At 39.8% G+C, this 27634-nt stretch overlaps 1 protein-coding gene across 2 annotated transcripts in view; it reads left to right on the top strand.

Annotated features, from left to right (window-relative positions):
• Positions 1–1547: 1547 nt before the first annotated feature.
• Positions 1548–27634, top strand: part of LOC117527005 (circadian locomoter output cycles protein kaput-like) — an 84566-nt gene continuing 58479 nt past the window's right edge. The window contains exons 1-8 of one of the 2 annotated variants that reach the window (XM_034189138.1): positions 1548–1680; positions 13065–13152; positions 14231–14381; positions 15547–15635; positions 18464–18523; positions 19456–19604; positions 24006–24097; positions 27529–27618. In XM_034189138.1, the coding sequence (XP_034045029.1) occupies positions 15619–15635; positions 18464–18523; positions 19456–19604; positions 24006–24097; positions 27529–27618 (408 nt within the window). In that variant the 5' untranslated portion in view covers positions 1548–1680; positions 13065–13152; positions 14231–14381; positions 15547–15618. Of the gene's footprint in view, positions 1681–1837; positions 1877–13064; positions 13153–14230; positions 14382–15546; positions 15636–18463; positions 18524–19455; positions 19605–24005; positions 24098–27528; positions 27619–27634 lie in introns of those variants that run through there. The other variant, XM_034189140.1, reaches the window with a different exon arrangement.

The following is a 27634-nucleotide window of genomic DNA, read 5'->3' as shown; positions in this document are numbered from 1 at the left end:
TTTGATAACGTTAGATCAGACAAAACTTCAGGCTCCCCCCTGGGATCTTCAGCAACCCCCTAAGGGGTGCTTGGACCCCAGGATGGGAACCAGGGTGTCTGAGTCAGAAGAAGTCGGCGGGTGGTAGAACATACTGCATATTGTGCTCCTACTTTGTGGTTTGTTTTCTAGTTAGTATTAAATTAACTTAAATTGATATTATTTTATTAAGCATGGCCTTATGTTATATTGTCAATGCTAAATTTTAAAATTTTCTCTTTTTATCTATTTATGTTGAAATCTGGTGCTTTTTTTTAACCTTTTGTGTATCTTGATTGTTTTTACATTTGTTTGGATTGTGTTAGGTGCTTTGAACTCACTTCTTGAAACAAAATGTATTATTGTTATGAAAAAATTATAACAATCTCTTTGTATTTTGCAAATCCAAACACGATTAATGTATTTTATTTTAAACTTTAAATTAAAACAAATTTGTTTATTTTCATGTGCAGTAATTTAATCTGAATTTCAAGTATTAATTCTGCTATTATCATTACTATTATTATTACTACACATTAAAATTTACAGGTAAATTAATTAACTATACTATTTTTGGATGTTACCGCCTCATTGTATTAAAAGTCTATAGGAAAATTAAAGCACAGAAATGTTTTTTTTTTTTTAGTTTTCTTAAATAAAAATTGTGCCAGAACAGTTTTGTGTTTCCATAAATTTTTGTCTTTATTTTGATCATTTAAAAGCTGGTGCCAGGTTTTACGTAACAAGAAACTCATTTGAAGCAGTTATAGCAAATTAAATAGCTGCTCACTTCCAAAAATAAATCCAATCAAAAATGATTGTCATGACAAGTGCTAAAACATAAATATTGCATTCATATTTTTATTGTCACTCATATACAGTTGCCTTTACTTTAGGATGAAATTTCCCTGGAAGATTGTTTTTCTTTAAATGTAACATTTGCAGAGTTCAGATTGTTTTTTTTCTGATATTTACTGATTATTACAGAAACCATGCGATGATTTAAGACTTGATTTAAGACAAAATATTATTTTCCCACAGTTTTGTCACTTAAAATCTAAAATCAATCAAGGGGAGCTTCTCATGTAAAAACCCCAGCGAGGGGAACCTCGATACAGCGCAGAGGTGACGTCACGCTCCGTAATGCCTGTGATTGGATGGCGCCGATAGAAAAAAAAAAGGGAAACCCTTTGCCATAAGAGGCGGGCGCGCGTACCGCGCTCCGCACGCCCTCGGAGAAGTCGCATTCTCAGAAATCCAAACATTTTCCTGATATTACACTAGGCCGCGAGTTTAATTTATCCCAGGTGTAATTAGGTGGAACGAGTTAAAAGTCTGCATGTTGCTATTACAGATTAATATGTGTGCAATCAGGACGCAGTCCCTTTACGTATTAAAAAATCAGTGGCGCGCACACGCGGAGTTATTTCCTCTCGGCTGAAGGAGAAGCTCCCTCCTCCTCCTCCTCCTTCTCGCTGCTACTGTACTCGCTAAATAACGCGCGCCCCGCCGCCTCCACTGCGCATGCACGAACGTCGTAATATGAAGTAGGCCTCCTGTTTTTCTCCCCAGCCCGCGCGGAGTCCTCCCGGCCCCCACCGCCCCGTCCACAGCGTTCAAAGTAAAGCACAACACGGAGGCTGGCGCAGATTATTCGTGAAGGTAAGGCGTTCCACATGCATGACCCAAACGGCCAACGTATGGCCGGCCGTTAATCGGAGGCGGCCGTTGTGGCGGTTGAACGGCGCGTCTCGTAGCTCGCGCGGAAGCGGCGGGACTGCAGCGGAGGCTTCAGGAGTGTTTCCGCACGCTCGAGGGACAGCAGGGCCCAGTGACCCACATTCGGAGCAGCCAGTGTGTATGTGCGCGAGTGGGCGGTCGTGTGCGCGCCTGTGTTTGTTTATGTGTGTGTGCGTGCGAGTCCGTGTGTGCATACATCTGCCGCGAAAATGTTTCCACCGTTGCTGCGTTTTTTTTTATTTATTTTTATTTTTTTGGACGTTTTCTCCCTTTTCAACTGTCGACGGCGGTTGACGAGCGGCGATCAACGGCTCATACGTTATTTTGGCTTCAGTGTCAGTTGTTACGTGACAGCTTGAGGCTCGATGCCAGCTACCTTCATGTTTGTGTTGTCTTGTTTAAAGATTCCCCATAAACGTGAAATGAAATGCTTGAGCTGTCATTACTGTGTTATTCCGTGTCTGTGTGCATGTTGTGGAAGAAAACAGGCACAGTGAGATTTTTTTTTTTTTTTTTTTTTTACGGTAGCAGGTTTAGCCTGTTAGCTAGCTAAATAGGTTGCGGTTGTATAATGAGCACCTGTGGCTCAAAAAATATTTTTCACACATTTTAAATTTAACAACATCTAATCTTAATGTCTTTACCTGGTAATTACTGACTGATCTGGTAGGCAAGTTTGGTGTTACTGTGCAGAAGCGCCCAATGAAGACTATTTGACCATCAGAAATGACAGGTCAGGTCACTGTTTCCCAAAGTAGGGTCCCGGGACCACTGTTGGGCCAGTCACAGAGTTGTGGAAAATGTGGCTGTACAACATTCAGCAAGTTATAATAATAATAATAATAACAACAACAACAATAATTCTGGATAAAGTGGAAGAAAATGGATGGATAATAATAATAATAATAATAATGATGATGATGATGTGTCAGTCTGTGAGGCCAGAAATTAAAATGATCTAAAATGTATTTTTTTAACAATGCTGTTCCCATATAATTTTGCCATATTTGTTGCTAATGTAAACAGTGGGTTATAATATAAATAGCAAAAGCAATGTATTAGGGGGCTGGACAATATACTGCAGTTTTATTGTATGCCCAGGTTATTTCTGTTTTTATGGCAAGGACAGGAGCAAATATTTTTTATTTTCAAAATATCGCAAATATTTATTGGATTGTAACTATTTCCCAACATTCAACACTAATTACCAAATTGAATTAGTACACTGTGACACTATGGTTCAGTGGTTCCCAGTCTTTTCTGTGCCCCCCCCCACTTTGTTGATGAGAATAGCTTTGTTGTCAACAGTATTAAGTTGTTTTGTTTACTATTATTATTTTTCTGCCAATGGGATTGCTATGCCTTTCAATATTATGTAATCCCACTGCTCAGGTTATAGACACTTGAATTTGAAACAGTTTTTGCTTAGCATCATGTGGCCATGTGATCCTTTGTGTATGCCATTGAATAGGTATAGAATTTTCTTCGGTACAAGAAAGTCAAGTAGGAAACCCCAAATTATGACTGAAGCTATATGTTTATTTAGCACAGACCTTCAGACTCTTTGAGTCAGTTCTTATCCTAGGCTATACCATCACAAACAGGGCCAGACGTCAACACAATAATAAGAAAATTGCTTTCATACGGAGATATGCCAATCTGACCAAAGCCATGAAATGGTCCTGATCAAGGCATTTCTTGATGGATTGGTATGAGAAAAATTAAACATAAGTCATACAATTTAGTGCTTCTTCTGTATGGCTTGACTTCATACGGTGCATTCACAAAGGATTCACTGAGCTCCACTTTTTCCACATTTTGTTATGTTACAGCCTTATTCTAAAATGGATGACATTCATTTTTCCCTCAAAATTCTACACACAATACCCCATAATGACAATGTGAAAAAGTTTTTTGTTTTTTTTTAGATTTTTGCACATTTATTAAAAATAAGAAAGCTGAGAAATCACGTGTACTAAAGTATTCGCAGCCTTTGCCATGAAGCTCAAAATTGAGCTTCATTGATAATTGATAATTGATAATCAATTTTCACTGATTATCCTTGAGATGTTTCTACAATTTAATTGTAGTCCAGCTGGGGTAAATTCAGTTGATTGGACATGATTTGGAAAGACACACACTTGTCTACATATTAGGTCCCACAGTTGACAGTGTATGTCAGAGCACAATCTAAGCATGAAGTCAAAGGAATTGTCTGTAGACCTCAGACAGGATTGTCTCAAGGTAGAAATCTGGGGAAGGGTAGTGAAACATTTCTGTTGCTTTGAAGGACCCAATGAGCACAGTGGCCTCCATCATCTGTAAATTGAAGAAGTTCGGATCCACCAGGAGTCTTCCTAGAGCTGGCTACCTGCCTAAACTGCGTGAATGGGGGAGAAGGGCCTTAGTCAGGGAGGTGATCAATCAATCAATCAATCAATCAATTTTTTTATATAGCGCCAAATCACAACAAACAGTTGCCCCAAGGCGCTTTATATTGTAAGGCAAGGCCATACAATAATTATGTAAAACCCCAACGGTCAAAACGACCCCCTGTGAGCAAGCACTTGGCTACAGTGGGAAGGAAAAACTCCCTTTTAACAGGAAGAAACCTCCAGCAGAACCAGGCTCAGGGAGGGGCAGTCTTCTGCTGGGACTGGTTGGGGCTGAGGGAGAGAACCAGGAAAAAGACATGCTGTGGAGGGGAGCAGAGATCGATCACTAATGATTAAATGCAGAGTGGTGCATACAGAGCAAAAAGAGAAAGAAACAGTGCATCATGGGAACCCCCCAGCAGTCTACGTCTATAGCAGCATAACTAAGGGATGGTTCAGGGTCACCTGATCCAGCCCTAACTATAAGCTTTAGCAAAAAGGAAAGTTTTAAGCCTAATCTTAAAAGTAGAGAGGGTGTTTGTCTCCCTGATCTGAATTGGGAGCTGGTTCCACAGGAGAGGAGCCTGAAAGCTGAAGGCTCTGCCTCCCATTCTACTCTTACAAACCCTAGGAACTACAAGTAAGCCTGCAGTCTGAGAGCGAAGCGCTCTATTGGGGTGATATGGTACTACGAGGTCCCTAAGATAAGATGGGACCTGATTATTCAAAACCTTATAAGTAAGAAGAAGAATTTTAAATTCTATTCTAGAATTAACAGGAAGCCAATGAAGAGAGGCCAATATGGGTGAGATATGCTCTCTCCTTCTAGTCCCCGTCAGCACTCTAGCTGCAGCATTTTGAATTAACTGAAGGCTTTTTAGGGAACTTTTAGGACAACCTGATAATAATGAATTACAATAGTCCAGCCTAGAGGAAATAAATGCATGAATTAGTTTTTCAGCATCACTCTGAGACAAGACCTTTCTGATTTTAGAGATATTGCGTAAATGCAAAAAAGCAGTCCTACATATTTGTTTAATATGCGCTTTGAATGACATATCCTGATCAAAAATGACTCCAAGATTTCTCACAGTATTACTAGAGGTCAGGGTAATGCCATCCAGAGTAAGGATCTGGTTAGACACCATGTTTCTAAGATTTGTGGGGCCAAGTACAATAACTTCAGTTTTATCTGAGTTTAAAAGCAGGAAATTAGAGGTCATCCATGTCTTTATGTCTGTAAGACAATCCTGCAGTTTAGCTAATTGGTGTGTGTCCTCTGGCTTCATGGATAGATAAAGCTGGGCATCATCTGCGTAACAATGAAAATTTAAGCAATACCGTCTAATAATACTGCCTAAGGGAAGCATGTATAAAGTGAATAAAATTGGTCCTAGCACAGAACCTTGTGGAACTCCATAATTAACTTTAGTCTGTGAAGAAGATTCCCCATTTACATGAACAAATTGTAATCTATTAGACAAATATGATTCAAACCACCGCAGCGCAGTGCCTTTAATACCTATGGCATGCTCTAATCTCTGTAATAAAATTTTATGGTCAACAGTATCAAAAGCAGCACTGAGGTCTAACAGAACAAGCACAGAGATGAGTCCACTGTCCGAGGCCATAAGAAGATAATTTGTAACCTTCACTAATGCTGTTTCTGTACTATGATGAATTCTAAAACCTGACTGAAACTCTTCAAATAGACCATTCCTCTGCAGATGATCAGTTAGCTGTTTTACAACTACCCTTTCAAGAATTTTTGAGAGAAAAGGAAGGTTGGAGATTGGCCTATAATTAGCTAAGATAGCTGGGTCAAGTGATGGCTTTTTAAGTAATGGTTTAATTACTGCCACCTTAAAAGCCTGTGGTACATAGCCAACTAACAAAGATAGATTGATCATATTTAAGATCGAAGCATTAAATAATGGTAGGGCTTCCTTGAGCAGCCTGGTAGGAATGGGGTCTAATAAACATGTTGATGGTTTGGATGAAGTAACTAATGAGAATAACTCAGACAGAACAATCGGAGAGAAAGAGTCTAACCAAATACCGGCATCACTGAAAGCAGCCAAAGATAACGATATGTCTTTGGGATGGTTATGAGTAATTTTTTCTCTAATAGTTAAAATTTTGTTAGCAAAGAAAGTCATGAAGTCATTACTAGTTAAAGTTAATGGAATACTCAGCTCAATAGAGCTCTGACTCTTTGTCAGCCTGGCTACAGTGCTGAAAAGAAACCTGGGGTTGTTCTTATTTTCTTCAATTAGTGATGAGTAGAAAGATGTCCTAGCTTTACGGAGGGCTTTTTTATAGAGCAACAGATTCTTTTTCCAGGCTAAGTGAAGATCTTCTAAATTAGTGAGACGCCATTTCCTCTCCAACTTACGGGTTATCTGCTTTAAGCTACGAGTTTGTGAGTTATACCACGGAGTCAGACACTTCTGATTTAAAGCTCTCTTTTTCAGAGGAGCTACAGCATCCAAAGTTGTCTTCAATGAGGATGTAAAACTATTGACGAGATACTCTATCTCCCTTACAGAGTTTAGGTAGCTACTCTGCACTGTGTTGGTATATGGCATTAGAGAACATAAAGAAGGAATCATATCCTTAAACCTAGTTACAGCGCTTTCTGAAAGACTTCTAGTGTAATGAAACTTATGCCCCACTGTGATCAAGAACCCGATAGAGGAGAACCTTCCAGAAGAACAATCTTCTTTGCAGCAATACACCAATCAGGCCTGTATGGTAGAGTGGCCAGATGGAATCCACTCCTTACCTGAAGGACTCTCAGACCATGAGAAACAAAATTCTCTGGTCTGATGAGACTAAGATTGAACTCTTTGGCTTGAATCCCAGGCATCATGTTTGGAGGAAACCAGGCACCATCCCTACAGTAAAGCATGGTGGTGGCAACATCATGCTGTTGGGATGTTTTTCAGCGGCAGGAACTGAGAGACTAGATAGGATTGAGGGAAAGATGAATGCAGCAAATGTACAGAGTAGTCATGTGAATCTCATCACTGACAACGATTTGATGCACACCTTGGTACACTACCAGCGATACAATAAATATAGCGATACATGACGATACTGATGATACTGACGATACAATGCGATTCACTCCTGTACCCGATTTGATGGTGATTCAGTTCCTCACAATGCGACACAATGCAATTTGGTGCGATACGAATTTAGGGATGGGTATTGATAAGATTTTATTGATATTGATGCAATTATCGATTCCCTTATCAATACCTACTGTGAATTTTCTAACATTTTATGAAATTGGTCACTGGACCCTTGATCTCTGGACATAAAAATAAAAATCAATAAAATCTGTACATGGTCACTGGATCCTTGATGCACATGATGGATCCTTGATCTTTGGACATATAGAAATAAACAAAATCTGTAGTTTTTGTCAAAAGCATTTCCTTTCAGATATTAACGGCACAAATGGAACTCCATAGATTCTGAGCTGTGCTCTATGCTGCACTTCAGGATGGACGAGTAAATAATAGGAAATGGAGGACGTCTCATTTTGGGGAAAAAACTGTTTTTTGTCGGTTGTAGTTCTATTTTTTGTATTATAATTTTTGGAAAGAGGTGTCATTTGATTTAAAATGGCAATTCGCTCTGAAGTTCTTAATTCCAAGCGAAATCTGCGTGGCTCTTTGGAGCTGCGCACTTAGTCCCACAAAACAGAGGATATTATTTATTATTATTATTATTATTATTATTTCCTTTACCTGATGGACAACTTCAATTTACGCGCCGGCTGGTGCTCACGCCATTGAACTTGCCTCCTATGAAAATCAGCGAAGCAGAGAACCAGCGAACAGCGAGTCAAAATGCTGCTTCGTTGCTTCAAGCTTAAAGCAGACCCGCTGCAGTCTGCAATCAACCTAGAGAAATTTCATTTTCATGATAAACACCCTCACAAACAACGTCGCTCCAGTGTCCTGAACAATCCGTGGTGCATTCAATGTTCCTCGGAAAAATCAATGCAAGCAGGCAGCAAGCGATGCAGCACGATTCAGCTAGTCAATTGAATCGATGCACTCGTATCGTGCACATTTGTGTCTAGATACTGATTCGTATCAATTAATCTCCACATGCCTAGTACAGAGACATCCTGGATGAATACCTGCTCCAGAGCGCTCTTGACCTTAGACTGGGGTGATGGGTCATCTTTCAGCAGGACAATGCACACAGCCAAGATTCAGGACAACTCTGTGACTATCCTTGAGTGGTCCAGCCAAAGTCCAGACCTGAATCCGATTGGACATCTCTTGAGAGATCTGAAAATGGCTGTGCACCGACGCTCCCCATCCAATCTGATGGAGCTTGAGAGGTGCTGCAAAGAGGAATGGGAAAAACTGCCCACAGATAGATGCACCAAGCTTGTGGCATCATATTCAAGAACACTTGTAATTGCTCCCAAAGGTGCATCAACAGAGTATTGAGCAAAGGGTTTGAATACTTAAGTAGATGTGATTTTTTTTTAATAAATATGCAAAAAAAATCATGTTGTCATTATGAGGTATTGTGTGTAGAATTCATTCAAGTTCTACCGCTTAGTCCAATTAAGGGTCGCGGGGGGCTGGAGCCTATCCCAGCAGCCATAGGGCGTGCGGCGGGGTACAACCAGGACAGGACGCCAGTCTGTCGCAGGGCCACAAGCAGACAAACAAACACAGACACAACCACACACACACCTACGGACAATTTAAAGATTCCAATCCACCTAACCTGCATGTCTTTGGATGTGGGAAGAAACTGGAGCCCCCTGGAGGAAACCCATGCAAACACAGGGAGAACATGCAAACTCCACACAGAAAGGCCACGGGAATTGAACCCACGACCTCCTCGCTGTGAGGCAACAATGCTAACCACTAATGCACCGTGCTGCCCTGTGTGTAGAATTTTGAGGGGAAAAAAATGAATTTACTCCATTTTGTAATAAGGCATACATCAAAATATGGAAAAAGTGAAATGCTGTGAATACTTTCCGGGCGTGCTGTAAGCGCGGTGCAGATGGAGCAAACAGCCAGCAAGTGTTCTGTCAGCGCTTGTTGCTGCTTACCCCCCCCCAAAAAAATGCTTTGGGAACATCTACCAAGGGCAACAGATGGATGAAAAATTATCTGAGGGCTATAATCTGGCTTGTTTACGTCACTGTGAGGTGATGCACATGAACTTGGAGTGTCCCTTCTCAAATAAAATAAATAAGTTATCTGTGTCAACACATATTAAGGCTCTTCTTTGCTTAAAATATGCACCAACTGGGTTTCTGACTGATGGTGCATATGATGCTTGTCTTCTTGTCTAATCAGGGTACGCTTTCTACACAAATGTCATTTGTGGGTTTTTTTTCCTTTTAACAGGCACTGTACAGGGCCATATCCAGAAGGACGAGGGGTCTGAAGGACCCCCCCCCCCCCCCCAGAGTAATAATGATCCTAGTAAAAATAATAACGATGTTGAAATTACTTTTAACAACTAAAATGTGATTCAATCAATGTTACTTTGTGTACTAGCTTTACTGCTATAATACGTACTACACTAGGTGTAATTCATGAGCCATATAAATATCTGTTGATTATGTAAAAATAATTAAACAAATTAATGAAAACAAAGAGCAGCTTATGTTTAAAATATACCATGATTTTTTTGCCATACAATCCACTTCTTGTGCTAAGTTCTATATTTTTGACTCATTTAGATGTATGTAAATACCCCCCAAATAACAGCAGACTTTCTAAACTGTCTTCTCATATTTATCTTTGATACTAAACAAATCAAATCCAAACCAAAATATGCTTCAATATATGCTTCGGTACTTTCCAAAGAGACTGTTTGGTTCATGATTTAAGGGGTTCTCTTGTTGTTGTTGATACTGGGAGCTCTAGTGCCAGAAGTTAAGTGAAGTTAAGAAGTAACAAGAGCACAGTGAGAGCTGGTGCTGGCATCTCTACAGGTTATCACTTTGGTGCTACAGGTATTAAGTGAAATTTGTAAAGCTATTGCTGATAATTCATATTGAACGTCATTTGCAAACCTGACGACTGCTTTTTAAAGTATCTGGTACACATTTTACACTCTGGGTGCATTGCTACACAGTTGCACCAAAACTTCACAAAAGTTTCCAAATTTAAGAAGTTGCAGGTGCAGCACATAAGAGATGATATGAGTAAATGAATCTTTTGAATAAAAATTCCACATTGTGTAGTCAGTTAGTGGTGAAGCATTTGTTGGCTTAAATTTCATAAAACACACATTTAACAGACTTTTTCAATGGAAACAGGTTTAAATGAGGAAAATGCGCCACTGCAGCATAATTCAAATATTGAGCCAGTAAATGGGATTCCCACCCATTGCCATGCTGTGCTTATGTGAAACAGGTGTTTGTCTGGTCTCTATTTGTAATGCAGAAATGTTTCGCCATCCAGCAGAAAAATTTAAATTATGATTATAATTTTACATTATTGGGGGGCAGCATGGTGCCTCAGTGGTGGTTACAGCAAGAACGTTGTGGGATCTTTTCCCACCTAGTCCTTCATTTGCATGTTCTAGCCATGTTCTCTTGAGTTCCTTCTGGGTGTTCTGTGCAAGTTAGGTGAAATGGTGACACTAAATTGACCGTAAGTGTGAGTGTGAATGTGTTTGTCTGTCTATATGTGGCCTTACAATAGACTGCTGCCTGTCAAAGGTGTACCCCACCGCATACCCAATGACTGCTGGGATATAGGGTCCACCCCCCCCCCACCCCCCCCGTGAGCCTTGATTGGAGTACGCGAGTATAGAAGAATGAATGATGGTTTGGTGCTTTTTCTGGTGAAAGAACTGCTTAATTCTTGGTACACACACATTTTCATATATATAAATTTCCATATGCATTTCTGATATATATATATATATATATATATATATATATATACACACACACACACACACACACACACACACACACACACACACACACACACACACACACACACACACACTCTACTGTTGTGAAATATTGGAAAAGCTGATTAGTAACAGTAACATAACATATTTTACAGCGAATCATGCTAAAATAGAATCAACTCAGGCATTCCAAAGGTCTGAATCAGACTAGAACTTTGCATTTGTGGGCAGTTAGTGGTGACTCATGTCCTCGATGTTTTTTCTTAGCATATTATGTGCATTAGTTTTCGGTTCACTGACAAAAATGAACAAACACTCCAGAGCTTTCAATGTTAAAGGTAAAATGTACTTATGTATACACTATTAAATACCTGTATCTGCGTCAATAAGGATTGTAATGTTGTTGACATTGACAATAAAGCTCTTTTATCCCATCATGGCGCTGAAAACTGTGATTTATGGGCTAGCGCTAAGATGTTTGAATAATTAGCCGATTTTGCTAAATAATGTAATTTTTTTTCTTTATCCAATTAGTTACCTTGAGGCACACAGTGTTGCCATAAATGATATCAATATGGCATTAGCAGCGAAAGACTTATAACAAATATTTGATCAAAAATATCTGACTCAGTTGTTACCCTTATCATTGTACCTGCTGCGTAATTCATATGAACGATGTATGACCTTGGCTTCATCGGCCTGTGACCTCCAACACTCACTGGGTTGATTCACAGCCGAGTGTGAAGCGGCTGTGAAGAGGATCAGCACCTCTAAATCTGAGGTCATGGTTCTCAGCAGGAAACTGATGGATTGCCTACTCCGGGTAGGAAATGAGGTCTTGCCCCAAGTGAAGGAATTCAAGTACCTCGGGGGCTTGTTCACGAGTGATGGGACAATGGAGCGTGAGAGCGGCCGGAGAATCGGCGCAGCAGGGGCGGTGTTGCATTCACTCAACCATACTGTTGTGATGAAAAGGGAGTTGAGCCAAAAGGCAAAGCTCTTTATCTACTGGTCAGTCTTCATTCCTACTCTCACCTATGGTCATGAGGGTTGGGTCATAACCAAAAGAACTAGATCACGGGTACAAGTGACTGAAATGGGCTTCCTTACAGATAGGGTGAGAAGCTCGGTCATCCGTGGGGAGCTCGGAGTAGAGCCACTGCTCTTTCGCATTGAGAGGAGTCAGCTGAGGTGGTTTGGGCATTTGGTAAGGATGCTCCCTGGGCGCCTCCCTAGTGAGGTGTTCCAGGTGCGTCCATCTGGGAGGAGACCCTGGGTGAGAAACAGGACTAGGTGGAGAGATTATATCTCCACACTGGTCTGGGAACACCTCGGGACCCCCCAGTCAGAGGTGGTCAATGTGGCACAGGAAAGGGAAGTCTGGGGTCCCCTGCTGGAGCTGTTGCTGCTGTGACCTGATCCCGGATAAGCAGTTGAAGACGAGAGAGTGTGTATGTATGACCATGAAAAGTTTCTTAGCAGTGTTACCAATGTCTCTCTCTGAAATGTCCGTAAACGTCACAAGAGTTGCATGACATAGTCATGTCTAATTTATATATGGCGGAAGCTGAATGGCATCCTGGCTGGGAAAGATGGCAGGGAGTTGTTTAATTATTTACACACAGACTGTTTTGTGTGGTATATCTAAGGTTTTTAGCTAATAGGGAAGGTCCAAAAGTCACTAAATCTAGCGACAAAGGTGCTTAATTGGCAACAGTGGTTCTTAACTGTGGCTAAAAGTAGCCAAATTCTTTTATCCACATCGCTTTGCTGTTAGCATTTGGTTACACGGCTAATAGGTAGCATTAGCCCAGTATTTGCATGGCTGTTTTTAGCGCTCAAACAAGTACGAAGGGGAGTCCACTGAATTAGTCTATTAATATTTAATGCCTAGAAAATGAAATTCATGCCATGTTTATTCATTTATTCTGATTAACAACAGAATCCCGCTGACAAACTGGAAAAAAGTGTCTTTGGTGCAGGCGATGAAAAGTGTCTTTTGTCTTGCAGGTGAAGTTTGGCTCACACATGAGGATAGATTTGTTTCTGGAAATTGGGTCCAAAATCTCGTTTTGCCTTCAAGGAGACATTCCACAAAGTAAGAGCAGCAGAATTTTTCAGGAATTGATGAATGTAGCCATCCCAAAAGGCATTTATTTCATGCTGTAATTGCATCACAAATGAGTTAGAATTTCACAGTCACATACATTATTTTGTTTCCTCATAATTAAGAGCATAATTGTGCCACATGTAACTAACGTATGTGGATGGATGAACATCTGTTTGTTGAACCGATGGATGAACATCTGTGAAATATTTTAGGGTTTATAAATGTTTTTAACCGTTAAACTTTGCCCACTTTAGCAAAAAAAAAAAAATGTTATTGGACTGAAAGATATCAGAACTAAATTTATCGGAAGATAATTGTCCGATGATGGTTTTAAAACTTATCTGAAAAGCTAATCTGCTAGCAAAAGCATTAGCTTTGATAATTATCTGTTATTGCATTATTAGTTGCTGTGGGCTTCTGTAGCTGAGATTAGAAAAAGTGTGCGTAGTGCAACTTTTGGGATGTGCACCACTAGGTGTACTACAGCTTCATGGTTGAGTGGAACAGGGAAGAATTTTCATACAACAAACTCAATCAAATATAGGCTCAGGTCTCCCGTGTGCCTTCTGATGCAGTGGAATGGTAGCCACCAGACCTAGACTTTGGAAATGAAAGAAACTGACTAACAAGCTGATTTCAACCTTCATAAAACTTCAAAGATACATGTGTTGATAAGATAAAAGCAGCACCGACTCCTAATTTCCAACATGCATGTGATGATGAGATTATTCTCTGTGGCATGCCCAGATACGTCTAGGTGGAATACATAGTATATTACGTCAACCCAACAAATGTGTTTTTCTGTTGATCTGGAATGTCAAACTGAATCAGATTTTAATGAGATTCTCCTCATTATGTTATTTCAATTTAAGACATACAGGATGAGAGATTTTGTTGTTTTTGAGTTATAATGTTCATAAACTGGAGGGAATGGGCTTATTCATTTATCTATCTATTTGTACAGTCACTGCATTGTGCAGGGTTTTGTCAAAGTGAAGGAATTTTTTTTAAATACTTTATACCTCACAAAACTGCTTTAAAATGATCCCACTGGTGTCTTCTGCAGGTTTGGCTGACCACCATGTTTTGCCTGTGGTCTGGTGCTCTCCCATAACCCCAATGACCTTCACATCCATTTTGACCACAGAGTCACCTTTGACCCTGAACCCTTTCCACAACCCCTGAGAAAAAAGACCGCGTGCACAAGCTGCAGTTAGGTAAGAAGTGACAACACATACGGAAAACTACACACAGATGAGTTGTGCTGAACATATATAGAGAGCTTACACAGCTGTTTGGGCTGCATAAGACAAGCAGCTCATCTTCCTGCCTAAAGAGTTGAACTACTAATAATCAGCTGGTTTAGTGGATAGATGGAACAAATATGTGGTATAACTTTCACTCAATGAAGATGGGATTACCCACTTTTGTATATTTAGATGTTGGCTTCATAAGTTGTTGCAGCATACCATATTTTACAGACTATATGGTGCACTAGAGTATTAGTCCCATCCATCCGTCAAAATATGCATCATGAAGACAAAGAAACATATATAACTCATCTTGCTTTATAAGTTGCATTTATTTTTAAAACATGGTGCTACTGCTACATGCAGCAAGAAGCAAAATTAATTTAATTGGCTCTCTGTTTATCTATAATGCAAACATCACATTAGCAAGCAGAAGCTAACAAGCTTGTTATTGTATGATGTACAAAGAACTCAAGGGTAAACTGATTCTTGTTGCCACTGAACAGATGAAAATATCGAAGCGAAGCTAAGCATGTGCATGTTTACCTCATTAAATCTAAAGAAACTTTTTAAAATTATGATATATATTTTTAAATATTATAGACGTCCTCCTTGTCGCAATTCCCATTGTCCTAGAAAGTCCAAACAAGGAGAGTTCCGAGTAGAATGAAGGTGTCGCAATTCCCATTGTCCTAGAAAGTCCAAACAAGGAGAGTTCCGAGTAGAATGAAGGTTATTCTCTATTCAAAAGTGTGATATTTCAGTTTGAGAGCATAGTTTATTAATTTTATTCATTCTCTAAGACCCAGTAGATCCTCCCTATTACCAAGATCTTCTTCTTGAACCCATTAATGTTGGCATCCAGGTTAATACTGTATTACCCCAATCAGAGCAAGCAAGAGCAGCTTCTCATGCAAGTAGCTGGTGTCATCTTGTAGCTATAGATGATAATTGCTTTGAAATACAAGTTGCAGGATCACCCAAGCAATAATAATAATAAAAAAATGCAACTAATGATGGTTGTTTCTGGCATGTGTTCTGATTCAGGTGTTGGTTCCAGGGTTTTTGTTTTTGTGTTTGTTTGTTTTTTTTAATTTTTGGTAAACAGTCATTATTTTCCTTTTCTCTTTAGGTGGTCTTCCAAATGTCTACCTCACGCCTAAAGAGAAAGTCACCACAACCACAGCCCTGATCAGTAGCCACAATGACATCAAGCATAGGGTATGATCCAAGAAATGTCTGCACATCACTCACACATTTTTATTTATTTTTATTTTTTACCTGCATGGCTTAGAAGGAATCATGTTGTGTTCAAGATGACTGTAAACTCTGAAAACCCGAGTTAGGAACTTCCAAATTCCAAAAAGTCTGCATTGACTTGGTCAACTCTGAACACCATGTGGATGCTGCAGTAACATATGCGCATTTTGTTGTTGTCTTTACAAGGAACACATTCATACCTTAATGGAAAATGTCTCAGAAAAGTGTATTTGTATTTGTAGTCTCAAGGCAGTTTTTGCAAAATCTGAAATGCTGACAACTTCACTAATATATAAAGTATGCCGACATTCATTCATTCATCCAATTAAGGGTCGCGGGGGGCTGGAGCCTATCCCAGCAGTCATAGAGCGTGAGGCGGGGTACACCCAGGACAGGACGCCAGTCTGTCGCAGGGCCACAAATAGACAAACAAACACAAACACACCCACACACACGCCTACGGACAATTTTTTTTTTTTAAGATTCCAATCCACCTAACCCGCATGTCTTTGGATGTGGGAGGAAACCAGAGCACCCGGAGGAAACCCACGCAAACACGGGGAGAACATGCAAACTCCACACAGAAAGGCCACAGGAATTGAACCCACGACCTCCTCGCTGTGAAGCAACAGTGCTAACCACTAAGCCACCGTGCTGCCAGTATGCAGACATATCATATATAAAATCAAATGATTTGTTAAAAGTAATTAAGAAAATTTAGTAATAATAGGTAATAGTAGGTATAGGCATGACAACAGTTAGAGCCCCTTCACACATAGTATGAATAAGTACAAATCAGGGCGAATCATGTATGAGCGAACCATGAAAATATTGAGCCGAGAGGCAGGCCTGAACAATCCTGTTGCGATGCACAAAACACACGCATGTGTTGTGGGGGGAGCCGACACTCTGGCACGCCACATGTGTACTTGGCAACTTCACAGTTGTGGGGCACTTAGACAAAATTCACCGCCAGCTCGACAGTGATCGTCTGCTCACTGTTTTCATGCTGACAGCGCACATTTTCTAAGTGCCAAATGAGCGGTGTTAGATGTTCATGTGTGTCACCGGGAATTTGGCCGACACCTGCTGTGAGAGGGATCGAATGGGCTCTCACAGGACACTCTCTGTCTTTTAGCTGCTTGTATGTGCAAATACTGTAGTTGGAGCAACACGTGTACTGCTACGTTGGAGGCAGCTCCGATTTTTCACAACTGGCATGCAATTCCTTCTTTGTGCGCTAGTCGACTTAAATCGTGCTATGTGTGAAGGAGCCCTAAGGGCTGTGGCGATCTGACATTTCACTTCAATGACTTTGACCTTTGTGCCACATTTTGACGAAATCAGATTGAAAATGAAATTTATTTCATTCATTCAATTCATTCATTCATTTCCTTTATTTACCCAGGTAAAAAACTCATTGAGATTGACATCTCTTTTCCAAGAGTGACCTGACCAAGACAGCAGCCAAAACATTGTTACAACAGTGAGACAAGACAACAATCAAACACAATTTCACACAAGAGTAAAACAATTAAAACCATTAAGACCATTAAAAACCACAGTGAAAAACTATTTAAATTTTTAACATCAATACTGGGGGTCAACCTTCACTGACATGCCAAGTTTGGTAGAAATAATCAAAAGGACCTTGTAGGCCAACCATCAGAGAGACAGACATGACCTTGACCTCGGTGATTGACCGCCAGCAAATTTGCGCTTGCTGGACCATTCTGGACCTCATCCCCATAAGGGTGCCAAGTTCAATACAAATCAGAGTGTGTGTGTGTGTGTGGGGGGGGGGGGGGATGCATAAATGTTGACCTTTGACCCCAGTGATTGACCTTTGGTAACTTTGCCCTCACCTGCACAATTCCAGAAGCCACCTGAGTATGTCTGCCAAGTTTGCTGCACATCTGAGTGGGAAAAAAAAATGTCAGTTTTGACCTTTGACCTAAGTGACTTTGACTCTAATAATTGAACTTCATTAAATTTAATATCACCTGGGCAGTTCCAGAACCCACCTATGACTGTTTGTCAAATATGGTGGACATCAAAGTGAGGGAAAAAAAACAAAACAGAATTTTGACCTTTGACCCTAATGGCCTTGAGCTTTACCAAAACATCCCCTTTAAGAGCAATTTTGGGTTGACTGTCATCCACATTTCAGGTTTATGGCGCACACACGCACACACACACACACAGATAGAGAAAGCAAGTGTGGTGGAATTTGTCCCAAGCACATGTGGGGAGGGGTGGAACAAACAAACACACACAAACAAAAATGTTTCTTAAATGATGGTGTGATTACTGTCTGAACAGTCATGGTGGAGGACACAGTGATTGCAGTTGTTATGATGTCCCACCAAATAAATCACAGCACTTCAACTCATTCCAGTCATTTTGTCCACGTTGGAGCGCTTAATTTTCCCACTTGCCGACATCTCATGAACGCAGCATCACGGACACACTGAAGGTCTTTTAAATGAAACTGTGAAATAGTTTCCATTGCTGCAAGTGAAAGTATTTATGTTGAGCCATATAATTTAAGACTTGGCACAAACCTCCTGAATGCCTCGTGACACAAGTTGACTCCTGACCTTCTTGGCAAGCACAGCGCCTTCTTTCTCTGCGTGCGTAAACCAAAAGTAAATGTACTGTTGTCATGTAGGAATTCTGTTGTCGTCCAGCAAGTTTCATTAGCGTATTAATGCTGCATAACTGTTTTCAAATTGCCTTTGAAGGAGCACAGACTGAACAATGCCACGTGTGTCTCTGTCCTCGCACAGGGATGACTGCAGCATCTTTGATGGGTTGATGGAAGAAGATGAAAAGGACAAAGCCAAACGGTAAACTTCATCTTCAGTAGAGATCAACTCAACTCAATCAACTTTTTTCTTATATAGCGCCAAATCAGATGGCCAAAGGGATGGTCCAGGGTCACCCGATCCAGCCCTAACTATAAGCCTTAGCGAAAAGGAAAGTTTTAAGCCTAATCTTAAAAGTAGAGAGGGTATCTGTCTCCCTGATCTGAATTGGGAGCTGGTTCCACAGGAGAGGAGCCTGAAAGCTGAAGGCTCTGCCTCCCATTCTACTCTTACAAACCCTAGGAACTACAAGTAAGCCTGCAGTCTGAGAGCGAAGCGCTCTAATGGGGTAATATGGTACTACGAGGTCCCTAAGATAAGATGGGACCTGATTATTCAAAACCTTATAAGTAAGAAGAAGAATTTTAAATTCTATTCTAGAATTAACAGGAAGCCAATGAAGAGAGGCCAACACGGGTGAGATATGCTCTCTCCTGCTAGTCCCCGTCAGTACTCTAGCTGCAGCATTCTGAACCAACTGAAAGCTTTTTAGGGAACTTTTAGGACAACCTGATAATAATGAATTACAATAGTCCAGCCTAGAGGAAATAAATGCATGAATTAGTTTTTCAGCATCACTCTGAGACAAGACCTTTCTGATTTTAGAGATATTGCATAAATGCAAAAAGGCAGTCCTACATATTTGTTTAATATGCGCTTTGAATGACATATCCAGATGAACACAATGGAGTCTGTGTTAAACATAAATGAACACTTCTCATTAAAGCATTGCAAAAAACAGGACTCATTCTAATTTGGGTGTTTCTCTGTGCATGTTGAAGCAATGCAACTAGATAAAATGCAAAGAACAAAGACATTTTTATTTCTTCATTTTTGACTGGAGGAAAAGATGAGTAGACAAGTCAGTGTGTATAAAAGGATGAATGCTATTTATTCTGCAATTGCAATTATAGTGTTTCCCGTAACAAGTCTGAGAAGAAACGGAGAGACCAGTTCAATGTCCTCATTAAGGAGCTCGGCACCATGTTGCCAGGAAACACCAGGAAGATGGACAAATCCACCATCCTCCAAAAAAGCATCGACTTCCTCTGTAAACACAAAGGTGGGCGCATCTTACTCCTTTTTTGCACCGCTAAGCTGGTCACTCACTAAATGACGATGCTTGTTTTGCCTACTTGTACGTATACTTGCAGAAATGCAAGTCCCACAGCAACATGTGCACAGCACACGCAACGCGGTCATTGCCGTATTTCCCGTGTTTCATCATAAAGCCCCTTTCACACCAGGGGTGCTCCCAGTTGCGCCATGAGTCATTATGACAACGCTGCGTGGAAGCAACTCAGTGCCGAGACGATGCAGCTCGGCGCCACAACAGCACGAGGGGTGCAAAGGAGGAAGCAAGTCGGACACTGAAAAATTAAACCTGTTTAATTTTTTTGGTGTCCTGTGCTCGACGCAGAAAGGAAGTGGTTCCAGCGCAAGTCAGGGCAAAGAGGCGTAACCCGGGGCAAAGAGGTATTACCCGGTGTGACTCGGAAGCCAGTTTATGATTCCTGCTGTGTTCCATTGTTTCCGCAGTATAAATCACACAGGGTTGTTTTTATACCGTGTACCCAATGCAGTAAAAACTACATGCTAAAAAAAAAAAAAAAAAAAAGACCACAGAAAAAAAATGCTGATTGCAGCTCAGCTCCTTCTCTGTGTGGAGCTGTCTGGTGAAGAGAGGCACTGTGAGGCAGCAGCAGTTTCTTCTCTCACAAATGTGTTTAAATAAAATCCATAAAAGTCCTCCTCACAGACTGATTGCCAGAAATATCCAGTAAAAAGTCCGGACATCTCTAGTCCACCCATGGACTTTCGTTCACACTCGCACATGTGAACAATTTAAAAAAAAAGTCTGGCTGCAGGCATTAGTTCCTTGTTCTCTGCTCAAACTCTCACATCACAGTTAAAAAAAGGACAAAAAAGGATATAAGTCCTGAGACAGGAGGACATGTCAACATCAAGTAGAACTCCAGACATCTCCACATTTGCTTATTACGGATGGTTTGTTCACGCGCGTGCGCGCATGCGCCCGCATCTCGCGATCAAAGGAGGAAAAGATAAACTATAACAGAACTCAGAGTACAGCCCTGCAGCTCTACACAAGAACAAATATAAAGTGGAAGAGAAGTCAGAGTGCACAGTCTGTCTGCAGCCAAACTGTGCACTCTGACTCTGTGCAGAGAACCTGCAGGCTGCGTTCTCACCTCCTCTCTGCCCCCTGCTGCGCGCACCTGATGCAGATATTCCTGCGTCGTCATGACACCACAGGAAGCAACTGGGAGCAGCCCCGGTGTGAAAGGGGCTTAAGTCACATTGCAGGGTGTTAGGCCCCATAAAAAAAACCCCCCAAAAACATTAGTTTATCATCCGCTCCCACACGCCGAAATTGGCCCACATGATTTTTTTATTTTTAATTTTGCCAAATTTCATTGACGGCAATGCAGCTGGTGCAAGAACCGGTATGTCCACTAGGTGGCGAGTGTGCTTTAAACTGTTAAGTTTACTGAGCCAGACCTGGAACTTGGCACTTGTCGTCATGGACAACCACAGATGTGAGATGGTACAGATTGGCGACAAGAAGCTGAAGCCATGATACGGAGTGAGCATTCCCCCCCCCCCCCCCCCCCCAAGGCGACCATGAGCGATATTTACAGCCAGTATGCATGTGGTATGCTGGACAATGGAGGTAGCTTGGACGCTCAGTACAACCGTTACAAGGTGAGATTCCTCATTCGTGTCTTTTTCTATGGCGACTCATTAGTGTCAAAATGCACTCACACTTGATAGCAAAGGGGAAGTTTAATTTCCCAGCCTCAAAATTTTACTGTATTGTTTGTTCTCTCTTTCTAAGAAAAAATAAGAAAAACTAATTCCACCTGCCGTCATCACTTTTTTATGATGTCAAGGATGATAAGCTAATATTTTTTTTTGTAATGGGATGTTATATAGATGGTATTACAGTGACACGGGGCGGACAAAAAGAAACAATTGTAATGATGCACTTACATGTGGTCAAAGTCCTCTAGATGTCCACAAAGACTTTGTGTGATGTGAGCAGTGTTGCCACAGTTACTTTGAAAAAGTAATCCAATTACTGATTACTGATTACTCCTTGAAAAAGTAACTTATTTACTTTACTGATTACTCAATTGTAAAAGTAACTAAGTTAGATTACTAGTTACTTTTTTAGTTACTTTTCCCAGCTGCCGACAACAACCCTCTGCCACCTCAACATGACAATGATACCTGTTTTGCCAAAAGTTACTTTATAGTCACCCTTTCTTGACTTCAATGAAAATAAATACTTGTTTTATAAAAAGTAAAATAAAGACCTCTTTCTTGACCTCATATTTAACTGTTGACAGCACTGTAACAGTAAAACTTGCAATTTCGAACCTACATTGTTTATAAATGTAACTATTAAATTCATTCTAGCATTTTTCTAACATTTAAATTCTCTCTAAATATTTTACTTGTCGAAATTAATATTATTTTAAGTAGTATTAGTAGTTGTAGTAAAAAAAGGCTTCAAAACTGGACCTTTAATCTAGGGGTGTTGTGAGGGGGCACATCCTTGCCCCACGCCCCCATTCCATCTGGATTCGCCCCTACTTTGGCGTTTGAGCAGAAAGAATGGATAACATTTATTTATGCAGAAAACAGGACCAGATTTACAGGTAAGAAAGTTTTATTGTGTTTTCACATCATGTGGTCCTCAGAAAGAGAGTTTAGGTGCATTTGAGTGGAAAATAGTGTTAGTTGTTGACGCGTCGTGGAGGATCAGCTGTTTTAACGTGCAGATACGGAGCGGCTCAGCTCAGAATTCTAAATAAAGGAGGGAAAAAGTATAAAAATGTCTTTGTAAAGCTCAGTGCAGGTGTGCTGATCACCGTGCTTTAAGAGGTGACGACGAGTCGAGCAGCTGCAAAAAACCGCGGATTAAAAGCTCACAGCTCATTTAAAGTGGGCAGTTCAGTCGAACCCCGACCTCCTGCCCACGGACCAAGTTTAATGCTGTTATCGACCCACAATGAAAAATAATAGTAACGCACAGTGACATGAAGAAGTAACTTTAATCTGATTACTGATTTGGAAAGATTAACGCGTTAGATTACTCGTTACTAAAAAAAGTGGTCAGATTAGAGTAACGCGTTACTAAGTAACGCGTTATCGGCATCACTGGATGTGAGAATGCGTGTTTCTGCCGATGAAAGCTCAAATAAGAGCAGCTTTTTTTTACTAACATTTTATCAAAATGAAAATAAATTTAGTGACCCCAGCACATTGTAAAAAGCAGAAAATAGTGAGTTATCACAAGGTCTTTCTTTTTGAATTTGCATGCAGCTTGTTGTTTTGCGCTTGTCTTTCCTCAGACTCATTGCTGTGCTACCAGAGCTCCGCTAGCCATGGCTGCTAGCTCTTGTGGAAGACTGTGTTTGTCCTTTCCAAGCATTTTTTGAAACAAATATCTGTAATAATGTGGCTTGCTAGGGCATTATCAAAGAAATCTGTGCTTCAGTATTTCGGTCGAGTGAAATTTTAGTTATTTAATATATGTTAGTGGCATTCGCACCGGTTAGCACTTTTAGCAGCTATTGGTAGCTTGATGACTTTTGGTCCAGTTTATCCACAATTACCGAGGAAATAAGGTGATCATAATTTTTAGTACCCATACCCAAGCCACCCGTGATGATAACAACCACCCCGTCCACAAAAATAATATAATCAAATATCTGAACCAAGGTTAGCCCGTTAGCTGTAAGCTCAGTAATTCTGAGATGGGCGCGTGTTCTGGCTTCATTTGTCCCGCCCATGTCCGGCAAGGTATCGCCAGTGCTCCACCTTTTTGCCCATTTGTGGGTTGGCCAGGATAGGATGAACGTTCCATTGGCATATTGGCCACACATGTGCAGCCCTTAACCCCGTTTTTAGGTGTATTTGCAAGCAGAGTGCTCCAACATGCAAGTACAGTGTACCATGTTTGGTATTATGCACATAATCACGTAATAGTAATGTGTACATGCAGGATGTGTATACATTATTAGGGCACAGGGTGTTAATTTTGTGTTTGACAGTCTGGCATAACACATAATGTTGTCTTGTGTGCCGGAACTGATCAAACATGGGGAATAATTGTATCTTTTGCGCAAACAAGAGCATTTTGAGTGCTAAATGAAATTTGGCCTTGTTATCTCTCATAATGGAGGTTTGTATATGGGAGAACCTGTGTAGCTGGATCTTTGCTGCACAGATGGAGGTGCATCATAACGTCTGTGTTGTGTTGTGTGTTTCTTGTCAAATATCTTTCTGCATTACATTGCATCATCATGTAGTGTGTGGCTGGCTTTAGGTTTGGCTCACTTTTTCTTGTAGCTTTTAAAAATTTGGACTGTCACATTTTTTTAAACTTGCCAACAAAGGCTTGATTTTTCTGCTGAATTCTTTGCTCCCCCATCAGAGATCGCAGCCCAGTCAGAGTCCAGTGAAATCAGACAGGACTGGAAGCCTCCATTTCTTAGCAATGAAGAGTTCACCCAGCTCATGCTTGAGGTTAGAAATCTCACATAATCTCCTGCAATGTTCTTTACTCACTGTTGCATTAATGTCGACGGAGGTTGGTTATGACCACTGTCCATAAAAATTCAGTTTCACTTGAGCAAATGTTATTGTACCAGATGCAAAACATGAGTAAATGTCTTTTGGCCACTGAACAGACCATCATACCATCATACATAAGGTAAACATGCAGTGTAATTAAACATTTACAAACTCTGCAAAATTACAGTTATTTATTTATTTGTAATGCAAACATCATGTTAGTGATCAGAAGATAACGAGCTAATTAATGTTATTGTAACAGGCACAAAATATGTGTACACAGCTTCTTTTGGCCAACGAACAAACCATCATATTTGAGGTAAATGTGCAGTTTAATTAAACGTTTGAAAACCTGGAATATAAGTAACTTATATTATAGTTTGGAAGATACAGCTGTGTCATACAGAAACAAATGTTAGTGGGATTAGTGGATTTTCAGATGTTCTTTACACCAGTCGTTATTACATTGTCATGTTACATTTTACTGAATGACAGAAAATGCTAACTAGAGTTAGCGTATGAGTGTATCAGTGGAACCAACCAAATTCACATCTCCAGCTCATCATTGAAGAGAGCGTCTGATTTTCAAGTAGGCTAAACAATATTCAGCTGAAACCTGACCCATACTTTGCTGCAGATGACATCACAACAGTGACTTAGATGGATACACATTAAACAAAACACCAGACATTTACTGGCTGTGTCATAATGCAGGGTCTGCACCCTTCTAAGGACTGTGTCCCACAAAACTATTTAGGCTTCAGCCCTTCAAATACAGTGGAGACCAGAGCAGACTGTTCTAAAATGAGACGGTCTAGTCCATGGAACTTTTTGCTATTGTAGAATTAGCCTGCCCCGACCCCGTGTTACCTGGCAGCCTTGACCATGGAAATAGAGACCTGGAATGGATGTTAAACAGAAGCGAAATGAGGGGAAAAAAGGCAGCCAGTGCTTCACCATCAACTGCACCAACTACAAAACAAATTCTCAAATACTAAAATGAACTGTACAATAGCCTTAATGTAATGATGTAAAACAAATGTCTATTTTAAAGTCATTATGTCGCAATTTAATATCGATATACTGAGACTATAACTCAACGCCATAAGTTCTTTTCATTAAGGTGCGTTCACATGCATACAGATATGGACACACACACTATATATATATATATATATATATATATATATATATATATATATATATATATATATATATATATATATATATATATATATATATATATATATATATATATATATATACACGTACATACATACATACACACTTGCAGTTGTTCTTTAATATGATATGTACATGGTGGTCACAGGCGGTATTTAACCCCTTAACGCCCGAATTTATATAGCTGTATATAAAAAAATGTTTTGTGTGTTTTTGCCTTTAAGTAGATGGTAAATAATGTTGAGATTATTAATTTCACTTTTGCACAAAAACTAGATAGTAATATTGGGTATTCTGGTAATGACTTTATGTTATAATGTTATAATAATAATGATGGTATGTTGCAAATTTGCGACAACGGGCATACAGGTCAATTTGGTAAGTTGCATATTTGAGTCAGAGATTGTAGCATATATGCGATGATGGGCGTTAAGGGGTTAAATTTTAACAGTGTGGTTGGAGGGGATGGAGGAGGTACTTTTTACCCCGACTGAGGGTCAAAAGTCATAAATTCTGAATGGCTTTATATCTACTTGGAATAAAATGTTAGTAAAAATCATATATTTGTTGTTGTCATTAAAAGACAAACAATAATATTACAGTGGAAAGAGCAGCAAGGTAAATGAGCACAATGGCAAGGCATACTTCATTGTAATATATTAATACATAAGGATTTTTTATCCAGGCATGTTCATTAAAGCTTTTAATCAGCTTGAATACAACTTACAATTCCATCAAGAATTATGATGACAGGAAAAAAAACATCACAGTAAATGAACAGAATGGCATATTTTTCCCCAAATTTCCACACTTTACATAAAACATTTTTTTCTACCCAGACATATATGGGTTCATTAGAAAGAGCAATTAAAGGGCTTTAAAACAAGCCTACATTTATTAAAATCTGTTAGGAAATAGCGACGCTAATGCAAAAAAAGCGGTCAGATTATTATTTATGATCGGCACATTTCCACCCTTAGTAATGGAAGTCTTCTTGTCCTGAGCGACATTAATAGATTGAGGTGCGCACGTCCATTCCAGGTCTCTATTTCCTTGACCTTGACAGCTACACACAACAAGCTAGCAAAGTGGCCATAATAATTTATCATTACGTATTTATACAATACTTATAAATATTACTTATTTACAGTTGCACATATGGAGCCAAAACGTGTCCTTTTGTCTTTTTTTAAGTTTACCAACTGTTTTGTCTTAGTACAGCCGCGAATTGGGACACAGCCATTGCCAATAGAGTTGAAGGCCCCATATTGTCTTTAAATTGAAGGAAGCATATTTTCATCTGTATGTACATCTGTGGGTTTGGTTCTTTTCAAATGAGAGTTCTAGCAAATGGACCTTCTTTGGGTGTCGTTAGCTTTTTGTTAATCCGAGAAAATCTATTTTGATGTTGACAATTCTTTCTCCCACAATGCACAAGCGAATCCAATAACCTACTGATGTCTGAGGTTTTCTATCTGATGGTGATGATTCACATAATTGCAAACATTAACAGTAACAGTCGGATTTTGGCTAGATTTAGAGTCATCGTTTCTGAACGTGATGTCAGTTGCACTCACCTTCTCTGTCAGCCCTGTTGTTTTTAGGGTAGTTTCTAATGTCCATTGTGTGTTCCAGAATAGTTGGCTGACTCACATAATAATGTAAGCGCCAAGAAAACAAAGGAGCTGAGTAGCCATAACATCAGCTCAATTCAATTTATTTATATAACGCCAAATCACAACGTCTCCCCAAGGTGCTTCACAAGGGTAATCCGTCAGATGCCATTTTAATTTAATATCTTAATACAGATTATGGTGGATAAAGTACACATTTTAATCAGATAATATTACAGTATTTATTCAACGTTATGACATCTTTGTTTACATTATTTAGAAACACACGCAACTTGGCCCAAAAGGTTAATGTTGCTGTCACTGTTAGCATTAGCATTATAACAGTATAACAATAACGTGACTGTCCAGTTTAAATATGACACATTCCACTTCTGGAAATCTGTTAATTACTGAACAAATTTAATCACTAAGCATATTATTAGTGGATTTTTTTTTTAAAGTGCAAGTTTGAGTTTCCAGCTAATTTCATTTACTTAAAATTAATTTATGGAAGCCTCCAATGTATGCTAATCCTGTGGTCATAAACAAATAATTAATAATGTTGTTTTACTTCTCTTGCAATTTTAGGCTCTAGATGGGTTCTTTATAGCAATAATGACTGATGGGAACATTCTTTATGTCTCTGAGAGTGTCACCTCATTACTAGAACACCTCCCGGTAAGTAATGTTCTGT

The sequence above is a fragment of the Thalassophryne amazonica genome, chromosome 15 (genome assembly GCF_902500255.1).
Source record: "Thalassophryne amazonica chromosome 15, fThaAma1.1, whole genome shotgun sequence".
NCBI lineage: Eukaryota > Metazoa > Chordata > Actinopteri > Batrachoidiformes > Batrachoididae > Thalassophryne > Thalassophryne amazonica.
Note: the sequence above shows the minus strand (reverse complement) of the source record. Positions and strands in the feature narration are given on the sequence as shown.